The sequence below is a fragment of the Orycteropus afer genome, unplaced genomic scaffold, assembly GCF_000298275.1.
Source record: "Orycteropus afer afer isolate SDZICR_OR568_19922 unplaced genomic scaffold, OryAfe1.0 scaffold00020, whole genome shotgun sequence".
NCBI lineage: Eukaryota > Metazoa > Chordata > Mammalia > Tubulidentata > Orycteropodidae > Orycteropus > Orycteropus afer.
The window spans coordinates 2,839,294-2,850,432 of record NW_006921607.1 but is presented as its reverse complement, the minus strand read 5'-3'; the positions used below and the strand labels follow the sequence as shown (position 1 = coordinate 2,850,432).

Genomic DNA, 11,139 nt, shown 5'->3' with positions numbered 1-11,139 from the left:
TCCTTCTTCCGTAGTGATAGTGCCTCGGAAACCCAAGGAGGGGTTGCTATGAGTCGGGGCCGACTCGATGGCAAACAACAACAATAGCAATGACAGTCCAAAAAACCAAATTCACAGCCATCGAGTCAATTCTGACTCACAGCGACCCCCTTTGAGTTTCTGAGATGGTAGATCTTTATGGAAGCAGATTGCTCCATCTTCCTTCCGTGTAGTGACTGGTGGGTTTGAACTGCCAACCTTCTGGTGAGCAATCAAATACCTTAGGCACTACACCTGATGACAATAGTAGATATTATTTATTGAACACTGAGGATACACTGAGATAGATACAGTCCATAATAATAATAATAATAATAGCAGCTCTTATGTAGTACTTTTTATCCAATAAAAAAAAAGTATTTTTATCCAATAAAAAGGGCTGGTGCCACAGTTATTAAGTTATAGTCAATGGCTTATTGAAGAGCCCATACTCATTGCATTCTCTTGGATCACCTTTCTTTGGAATGGGCAAAAATATGGATCTCTTCTCATTGGTTGGCTAGTTAGCTGCCTTCCAAATTTCTTGGCATGAATTAAGTATTCTGGAATTCCCATTCTTAACAATGTTATCCATAATTTATTATTATCTACACAGTCAAAAGCCTTTGCATAGTCAATAAAACATGGGTAAACATCTTTCTGGTATTCTTTGCTTTCAGCCAAGATCTATCTGACATCAGTAATGATATCCCATGTTCCACATCCTCTTCTGAATCCTGCTTGAATTTCTGGTTATTGTTGTTATATGCCGTCGAGTCAGCCCCGACTCGTAGTGACCCCTCCTTGGGTTTCCGAGGCAGTATCACTATGGAAGTAGGATTGAATTTCTGGTAGTTCCCTGTAATTGTACTATTATAACTGTTTTGAATTATCTCCAGCAAAATTTATTATGTGTGAAATTAATTGTTGTTGTTGTTGTTGTTATGTGCTGGTGAGTCAGACCTGACTCATAGTGACCCCTCCTTGGGTTTCCAAGGCAGTATCACTATGGAAGTAGATTGCCCAACTTTCCTTCTGAGGAGTGGCTGGTGGGTTTGAACTGCCAGCCTTCTAGTTAGCAGTCAAATGCCTTAGGCACTACACTACAAGAGCTCCCTTGTGAAATTAATAATTATTGTTGTTGTTGTTATGTGCCATCAAGTCGGCCCCCACTCATAGCTACCCCTCCTTGGGTTTCTGAGGCAGTATCACTATGGAAGTAGGATTGCCCAACCTTCCTTCCAAGGAGTGGCTGGTGGGTGTTGTTCAATAATTTCTGCGTTCTCTTAGATCACCTTTCTTTGGAATGGACAAGAATATGGATCTCTTCCAGTTGGTTGGGCAGGTAGTTGTCTTCCAAATTTCTTGGCATAAATGAGTGGCCACCTCCAGAGTTACATCTGTTTGTTGAAACATCTCGATGGATGTTCATTAATTTCTGGAGGCTTGTTTTTCACCAGTTCCTTCAGTGCAGCTTACCTCTTTAAGACCTCTGGTTCTTGATCATATTCTATCTTCTAAAATGACTGAACAGCAACCAACTTGTTTTGTTACAGTATCTCTGTGTATTCCTTCCTTTTGATGTTTCATTCATTGTTCAATATTTGCCCATAGAATTCCTCAACACTGCAACTTGAGGCCTGAATTTATTCTTCAGTTCTTTCAGCTTAAGAAATGCTGAGCATATTTTCACTTTTGGTTTTGTAACCCTAGGTCTTTACATATTTCATTATAATACTTTATTTTTTCTTTTCAAGCCCGACTTTGAAATCTTTTGTTCGGCTCTTTTACTTCATCATTTCTTCCATTCTTCCATATTTTCTACTCTCCATTCAAGAGTACATCCATATTGGTCTTTTCTTCCTTTCCTGTCTTTTCAATGACCTTTTATTTTCTTCATGTATGCATCCTTGATGCCATCCCACAGCTCATCTGGGCTTTGGTCATTGGCATTCAATGTGTCAAATCTATTTTTCAAATGGTCTCTAAATTCAGGTGACAGGTCTCAAGTTTGTACTTTGGCTCTCATGGAATTGTTTTAATTTTCTTCAGCTTCAACTTAAACTTGCAATTGCTGGTCTGTCCCACAGTTGGCCCCTGACCTTGTTCTGATGATATTGAGCTTGGGTTTCTCTCAGGGTTGGCAAAAGTGTCCGAAAACTAGATTTTGGTGATGGTTGCATGCCTGTGAATATACTAAAAACAATGGTTTGTACTCTTTAAATGGGTTAATTGTATGTCAATACAACATGAGATATTAAGTGACTGATGTGTCTACATAGCTCCCTTCAAGCCATAGGTCATACTTTACTAGGAACTTTGAGGGAAATGCTTGGGAAGGTGTGGTGTGGGAGAAGCTGAAAATCTAAGTAGGGAAGTGGAATGATCACAGTTGGATTTTGGAATGATCGGGGTAGTGGAAGCTACCCAGGTTGGAAGTGGGAGCTGGTAACTCCCTATGATGGACAATGGTGGCCTGAGTATGAATGGGAATAGGAGAAGAGGACAGATCCCAGAGATTAAGGAGGACTTGATGGCTGTCAGTTATGGGTGGTAAAGGTGAGGGAAGAGTCAAGGACACCCCCAGGTTTCTGACTTATCTAGCCATGTGGATGGTAAAGCCATTTGCTGAGATGGAAAATGCTGCAGGACAGAAGATGGCATCTTTGGTGGGATTTGAAGCACTTGCAGCCATCTTGAAGGAGTTCTGGTGGCATGGAGGTTAAAGCATTTGGCTGCTAACCAAAGGGTCAGCAGATCAAACCCACCAGGCACTCCATGGGAAAAAGATGAGGCAGTCTGTTTCCATAAAGATTTATAGACATGGAAACCTTATGGGGGCTGTTCTACTATGCCTTCTAGTGTCCCTATGAGTCAGAGTTGATTTGATGGTGAGGGATTAATGGGTGGGTGGCCATCTGGCAAAGTTGACCAGTTATATATGTTGGTCTGGAGCTCAAAAGAGAGAGCTGTGATAGCAACAGGGAAGTAGGAGATCAGGGATTCTAAACTCATGCCTTCAGGAGCCTAGCAGATAGGTCCCAGTGACTGCAGTAAACCTGGGGGATTATAGGGTAGAGACCATCAAGAACCAAAGGGAGAGCACTCAGCTGTAGCCCATTCTTGCCTGGTTGTTGTGTGCAGTAGAGTCAATTCTGACTCCTAATGACCCAGTAGGATGGAGAAGAACTGCCCATAAGATTTTCTAGGCTGAAATCTTTACAGGAGCAAATCATCAGGTCTTTCTTCCAAGTGACTGGATCAAACCACTGACCTTTCAGTTGCAGCTGAATGCTTAACAATTGTGCCACCACACCCAAAATACCAAACACTCTGCTGTGAAGTCAATTCCAATTCACAGTGATCTAGTGGAACAGAGTAGAACTGCCCCATAAAGTTTCCTAGGCTGAAATCCTTATGGGAGCAGATCACTAGGTCTTTCTCCCAGGGAGAGGCTAGAGGGTTCAAGTTGCCAATGATTTTTTAGTTAGCAATTGAGCGCTTAACCACTGCACCACCAGCCCCCCTTAACTGCCATGTAGAAAGGTGATCATGGAGTAGGATTCAGGTTGTGAAATTTAGAGCCAACCCACTTGGGTTCAATTCCTGTCTCCCTCACTTAACCAGCTGTGTGGTGACCAAGTTCCATTACTTCTCTGTACCTCGGGCTCCTCATTTGTACAATGGGGATAACAGTACCCATCTCCCGGAGGAAATAGCATTTAGTGCTATACAAGTCTATAAAAGTGTTAGCTATTGATTACATGCGACTTCAGACCCAATTGTCAGAGAACCTGGAAGCCTGTATTTTCATGTGACATTTCCTGACCTGCAGTTGTTGGCAACTGATTAAAACTCTTTAAATTGTCTGAGAACCAAACACAAAGATCTGAGTTTTTACACACAGCTAGAAGCAAGGGGAGGAAGGGACAGGATTCAGTCAATCACACTAAGATTAGCCAGTGGTTGATTTTCCATTCCTCTCCCTCCTCTTTTTAAGTTTCGTAGTAACTCACTTAGGTACAGCCAGCATGAGCCCTTGGGTCAAATCCACTGCCATCCAGTCGATTCTGACTCTTAAGGACCCTATAGGATACGGTAGAACTGCTGCGTAGGGTTCCCAAGGCTGTAAATCTTTACTGAATCAGACTGTTTCATCTAGCTCCCTCAAGGCAACCGGTGTGATTGGACCACCCACCTTTTGGTTAGCTGAATGCTTTAACCACTATGTCACCAGAGCTCCTTGAGCCCTTGGGCAGTGCTAGTAAATTAAGGTGGTGGGAGTAACAGTCTTGCTCAGAGAAGAGGGAAGGGGAGAGGAGATGGGAGTTGGGGGAGAAGGAGGAGTTGGTCTGCTCTGATGCTGTGGGATGTCCTGCAGGGTCCAGGAAGGAGAGACAGGTGTACCGCAAGGCTGTGAGGAAGCTGTTCAGCGTGGAAGCGTGTGGGCGGAGAGACCGGATCCGCAGGGCAGGAGGACGTGGTTTCTGGTGTGAAGACCTCCTGGAGCCCGCCACCAAGCCTAGCATCACTGGCAAGTTCAAGCTGTTGGAGGCACCTGTCCTGGGCCATGACCTGAAGCTGGCCCTGTGCCTGACCAACCTCACCTCCCGGGCCCGGAGGGTCCGTGTCAACCTGAGCGGCTCTACTATCCTCTACACCCGCAGGCCAGTGGCAGAGATCCTGCATGAATCCCACACAGTGCAGCTGGGGCCTGAGGAAGGTATGAACCTCATTGCCTTGTGAGACAACCTAACCCAATTCCTTTTGCTGGAAGCCTGGTGTGGGGGGTTGGAGTTTCTCAGGATCCTAAATTCCCAGGAAAGGAGGCAACATTCTTGAACGTTGTACTCAGTGCCTGGCCTGTGGGTCTCTTGTCCCCACTTTTGATGAGAAAACTGAGGCTCGGAGAGCTAAGTAATCATAATAGCGACTCCTTTTTGGCTTTCCGAGGTGGTATCTCTATGGAAGTAGATTGCCCAGTCTTCCTTCCAAGTAGTGGCTGGTGGGTTTGAACCGCCAGCTTTCTGGTTAGCAGTCAAATGCCTTAAGCACTATGCCACCAGAGCTCCTTCAAGTAATCATAATAGTTGTTAAAAAAAAAAAAAATCAAAACTCAAAAGAAATCAAAATGTTTATTCTGAGCATTTATTTATTTATTGGTGTTCAGTTGTCTCTGAGAAGTTACTCCAACTCTGTCTTCTGTTGCTTCCGTAATGTATGTGGCTAGTTTTGTAGCACAAGTTCATATGTAAGATTATCTCCAGCCAAATCTATCCTTGGTCTAGGGTATATTCCTGTTCGCCTGCCCCCACCTGATCTTCTCACCTGTCTATGCATTTATCCACAGCGTGGTGTTTGGTGTTAGTGGTAATGCAGTATTGTGCATATACTAGTATTTGCCCCTGTTGTCTATATCTTATGTGCACATTTCAGTGTCCTGCCTTTCCCCAATGTCATCACGCTGGTCACAGACTCTTTCTATCTGAGCAGTTATTCTATGTGCATATAGGGAGACTGTTCTGATTCTAAATAAAAAACCTAAATGGTTCTATGTAGGCTAGTTACCATGAAGCTTAAAAAAGAAGAGGAAGGAGAGGACTAGAAAATCAACCACTGGCTAATCTTAATGGGATTGACTGAACCTTGTCCCTTCCCCTGCTTATTGACATCACTGATACCAGAGTACTTGGTGGTCTCTGGCCTGGCTGCCCTTTCCCCATTCATTTCTACAAATCTTTAAGTATAGTCAGGAGGTGTTAAAATGAGAAAAGGTACCTCATTTCACAGAAGGCAAAGATAATTACCTAAAGTTTTACTTGTATGTGATGTTATAGCTATGGTTCAATAATTTCTGCATTCAGTTGGATCACCTTTCTTTGAAATGGGCTCAAATACGGATCTCTTCCAGTACAACTCATGGCAACTCCATGAAACAGAGTGGAACTTCCCCACAGCGTTTCCCACACTGTGATCTGCACAGCAGCTTACGCATTGCCAGGTCTTTTCTCCTGAGAGGCTGCTGCTGGGTCGAACCACCAACATTTTGGTTTGCAACCCAGTGCTGAACCATTGTGCCACCAGGGTCCCTTTTTCTTTTCCTTTTTTGTTTTTTTCCTATATTTTTATTGTGATTTAGGTGAAAGTTTACAGAGCAAATTCACTTTCCATAAAGCAGCTCACATATACTTTGTGTCATGACATTGACTGCAATTTCCCACAATGCAACAGCTCCCCTCCCACTTCCTCCCCATAGTTACCTCCTGCCGCATCCCTCCCTCCCATGCACCCCCCCCCAGCTGTCCCGCTGTGCATACACAGCCCTTCTATTCTCCCATGACTGATCTCTCCAAGGAGTGTATCTACCTAATATAAATGTTCAGGTCATATGCCTGTCTTTTGTTTGACTGGAAGCCACAGAAATGGGTTCAATTCCAGACCTGAAGGGCAACTAAGGGCCATGGTCTCAGGGGTTCCATCACAGGGTCCCTTTTTCTTATTAACACTCCTTAAACTGGAAAAAAAAAATAGTTAATACTTTTATAGTTTTGGGATTCAAGCTTTTATTGTTAATTTTTGGTTTCATGGGTAAGAAAAAAAAATTTAAATCAAAATAAGCTATCTATTTTCCCCCCCTTTGGCATGGTAATAAAAGAACCCACAGATCATCTGGCGGTAAAGTGACCCGATGCAGAAGTGGTTTATGGCCCTTATTTATCCCAATTAGTATGATTATTTACACACTGAGCAGAATAAACACTTGCTGGAAATATTTCATAAAATCTGGAATATGCTTTGTGTTACTTATCTAAAATCCAGAAATCCTGGAACCCATCTGGCTCCAGGTGATCTGTATGAGAGGGGTAGACTGGTAAGCGGTGCTTTTTAAGTGCTTACATATGCCAGGCCCTATCCTAAGAATTCTCCATACAATGGGCCTAACCACTGCTCTCAGCGAGGTCCTAGTGGTGGTGGTGGTTGTTGTTATGTGCCGTCGAGTTGGACCGACTCATAGCGACCCCTCCTTGGGTTTCCGAGGCAGTGTCACTACGGAAGTAGATTGCCCCATCGTAGATCCATTTCCCAGATGAGGAACTTGCACCCAGAAAAGTGAAGTAACAAGTCCAAAGTGCCACACAGTCAGTGCATGTAGTAGCAGGACTCAAATCTAAGGAGTGTAGCTCCCAACCCAGGGCACACAGTAGGGAATTGGCAAAGACAGCATTCAAGGCCGGGAATGGAAAACTTCAGAGCATATTGACTGTGCTGATTCAGCTGCCTGCCTGCAGGCTGTGGGCCGTCAGACCAGCCCAAGCCAATTATGTTTTAACATGCCTAATGGTTTACCTTCTAAGGAGCTCTGGTGGCCCAGTACCTAAGGCATTTCTAAACCCATTACCCACTCGTGGAAGGAAGATGAGGCAATCTATTTCAATAAATATTTACAGCCTTGGAAACCCTATAGGTCACTATGAGTTGGAATTGACTCGATGGCAGTGGGTTTTGGTTTCTTATGTTTTGTTTTGTTTTGTTTTACCTAAAACTCATCATTACTCTTCACATAGTCACAGCAGAATAGGATGGCTTCAGTCAGTTTTGCATCATTTTAAGTGACCTTTTTCCAATTTTTTTTTTTTTTAATGTTTCAAAGAATTTGTTCATGATCCTGGAACACATCCCAATGCCATCAAGTCAATTCTGACTCATGGCAACCATGTGCGTCAAAGAAGAGCTATGTCCTGCAGGGTTTTCAGTGCCTGATGGTTTGGGAGAAGATTTCCAGGCCTTTATTTGTGGCACCAGTGGGTGGATGTGAACCACTAAACTTTTGGTTACATACTGCCATCGAGTTAAATCCAACTCATAGCAAACCCTCCTTAGGTTTCCGAGGCAGTATCACTACAGAAGTAGATTGCCCAACCTTCCTTCTGAGGAGTAGCTGGTGGATTTGAACCACCAGCCTTCTTCTGGTTAGCAGTCAAGTGCCTTAGGCTCTATGCACAAGAGCAAACCATTTACACCATCCAGGGACCCATAGCACTTGATATATAGTCGACTAAACTCATTCTATCTGGTCATGCTTGCCTTCTCTTACTAATCTGTCTGTCTGTCTGTCTCTCTCAACTTCCACATACCTTACTGAACTCAGAGGATTTAATTACACAAAGAAGCTGTTCCTCTGGACCAGCCCTGGTAGGTGGAGCTTGTGTATCTTGGCAGGGTGTGAAAGCATATGGAGGCGGTGTCACTCACGTTTTCAGCTTTTTTGTCATTTATTTTTCACAAAATCTAAATGACAAAATAACACTTCATAAGAAAATATTAACACACTTTCTTCTGACTTTTAGTGATTTCTTGCACTCTGAAAGTAATACATATTCATTAACAATTTAAGAGAAAAATCACCCATGATCCTACCACCCACCTACAAACTGTTAGTCTGTTTTCCTTCCAATATTTTTATGCCTGTTTGCTTTTTGAAAAACATGGTTCCAGTTATATTGCAAATACTTATTAGTGCTTTGCTGTTTCCACATTACATTATAATTTAAACAGGCATTTTTATAAATGTTTCATAAACATTGTAATAGACGTGTAGTCTTAAACTAAATAGATACATGTGATTTATTTTCTTTTCTTTCAACAGCTTATTGCTATTAACAATAACACTAAAGGAAGCATCTTGGCGCAAAAACTCCCCGTTTGTTTCCTTCTGGGTGTTGGACTATTATTTTACTCGAATAGATTCTAAGTGGAATTACTGGGCCAAATGATATGGCTATTAAAATACATCATTTATTTTTTGAACAGTTAACAAATGCACATGCTACCAAATCTTAAAGGTACAAAAATTTGTTTAATGAAAATAATTATTTTCACTTAGGTCCTCTTGTCACCTAGTCCCACTCCCCAGAGCAACTGTGATACTGGCTTGTTGTGTGTCCTCCCAAATAGTCTCTATTCATATAAAGAATATAAGAATATATGTATTCATAGCTTACAAATACATACATATATACACACACACACACACACACATATATTTCCACTCACACCAATTTACTTTTTTCCTTTAACAATACATCTTGGAGACCATTGAGAACGGTTTCATTCTTTGCTCCATCTTTATAGCATTCCCCTGAATGGATGAGCCGTAATTTATTTAACAATGTCCTGATCCATGGACATTAGAATTCTTTCTATTCTTCTTCTATCACAATGCTGTAGTAAATGCCCTTTTCTTGGGTCATTTTGCATGTATCAGGATATGCATGGGTGAAACCAGTTGCCATCAGATGGATGTAGACTCAGGGGAACTCTATGTGTGTCAGAGTGAACTGGGCTTCACAGGGTTTGCATGGCTGGTTTTCAGGAGCAGACCACCAAGGTGCCTCCAGGTGGACTCAACTGCCCAACTAACTTTTCAGTTAGCAGCTGAATATAGTTCATCGTTTGCACCTCCTGGGGACTCCGTAGGTGAAATTCCCGTCGTGAGCTGGGCCACGGGGTATGTGAGCTGCCAACATTGCCCTCCTTCACGACTGTTCCAGTGTGTGCTTCCATCCACAATGTGTAGGGAGCCACACACCTTCTCCAGCACAATGTGTTGTCAACCTTTTTTTTTTTTCTTAACCAATTTGAAAGCAAAAACTGGCACCTAATTTGAACTTTTCTTCTTGTAAAGCTAACAGTTTTTCATATTTAAAAGCCACGTAGTCAATTTCAGATTTCTACTTTATGTTCATGTCCTTCATCCATTTTTAGATTGGGGTTTTGGTCTTTTCTGCAGAACAAAAGGAAGCAGCTCATGTTGAATGACATGAGTTGTGTACTCCCTGGCCCCCAAATAGCATTTGTCTTTTGATTTTGTTAATGGTATTTTTTTTTAATGCACTTTGTGTATTCTTTTAATTTGTCTGGGTTTGGGGGTTTGGTGACACGTTTTAAAGGTATTCCTCACTCTGCACTTTTAAAACAACTCTGCCATTTTTCTTCCTAAAAAACTTTTATGGTGGCATAAACATCTTTTAAACTTTGGATTTTTAATGAGAAATTTCTTTCCAAAAAGTGTTGATTGCCATGTTAATTTTGGCTTCTTCTTTGACAAGAAGAAATGTTTATTTTTTATGTGATTAAATCTGTCCTACATTTTCTTTATGATTCGTACTATCATCCCTAAGCTATGAAAATCTACCATCTTCAGAGATTTGATGTCATTCTGTTCATCTTTTTGCTTTTCTATGGTATGATTTTTTCATTTTTTTCTAAAGTATAATTTACATACATTAAAAATTCAGTCAGTGTGAAGTTCTGAAAGTTTTGACAAATACATATGGTCATGTAGCCACCACAACAATCAAGATAAAAAATAATTCTATCACTACTCTTTGTATTGACCCCTTCCCTGGCCATCAGCTCCTGGCTCCTGTTGTCCGTTATTGTAGTGTTGCCTTTTTCAGAATGTCATATAAATGGGATTGTTCAGTATATAGGTTTTTTGCTAACCAAAAGGCTGGTGGTTCAAACCCACCAGCCACTGATCGGAAGGAAGGTTGGGCAATCTACATCCATAGTGATACTGCCTCAGCAACCCACAGAGGGGTCGCCATGAGTCGGGGCTGACTCTATAGCATAAAACAGCAACAACAACAGTCTGACTTCTTTCACTTAGCATAATGCACTTGAGATTCATCCTTGTTATTGTATTACCCTCTTTTCATGGATGTAACGTGCACAACATATGGTTTTTGCAAACCACGCAACCTCCTTGCATGTTAGTTACCTACGCACACTATGTTCCTTATACGTGTGTGCTTGCTATGTGAGCACGTTATTTGCAAAAAAAATACGGTAATAGTTTGTTTCCTTTTAGTGTCCAGTAGTATTCCATTGCATAAATGTGCCACAGTTTGTTTATCCATTTACCTATTGAAGGGTATCTAAGTTGTTTCCAGTTTGGGACTATTATGAACAAAGCTCCTATAAACATTTACATATAGATTGTTATGTAAACATATATATATATAAACAAATATGATTGCCCTTTAGAATCTTGAATATTTCCAAATTAGAGAACTGACACAGCAGTTTATTCTTATTTGTTTCAATCTTCTTCATTCA

General features: G+C 41.7%; 1 protein-coding gene across 1 annotated transcript in view; it reads left to right on the top strand.

Annotated features, from left to right (window-relative positions):
- TGM6 (transglutaminase 6) overlaps positions 1-11,139 on the top strand; it is a 42,159-nt gene that overhangs the window by 16,560 nt on the left and 14,460 nt on the right. Inside the window, exon 10 of the mRNA XM_007934690.2 lies at positions 4,400-4,741. Coding sequence (XP_007932881.1) covers positions 4,400-4,741 — 342 coding nt within the window. The remainder of the gene's footprint in view (positions 1-4,399; positions 4,742-11,139) is intronic.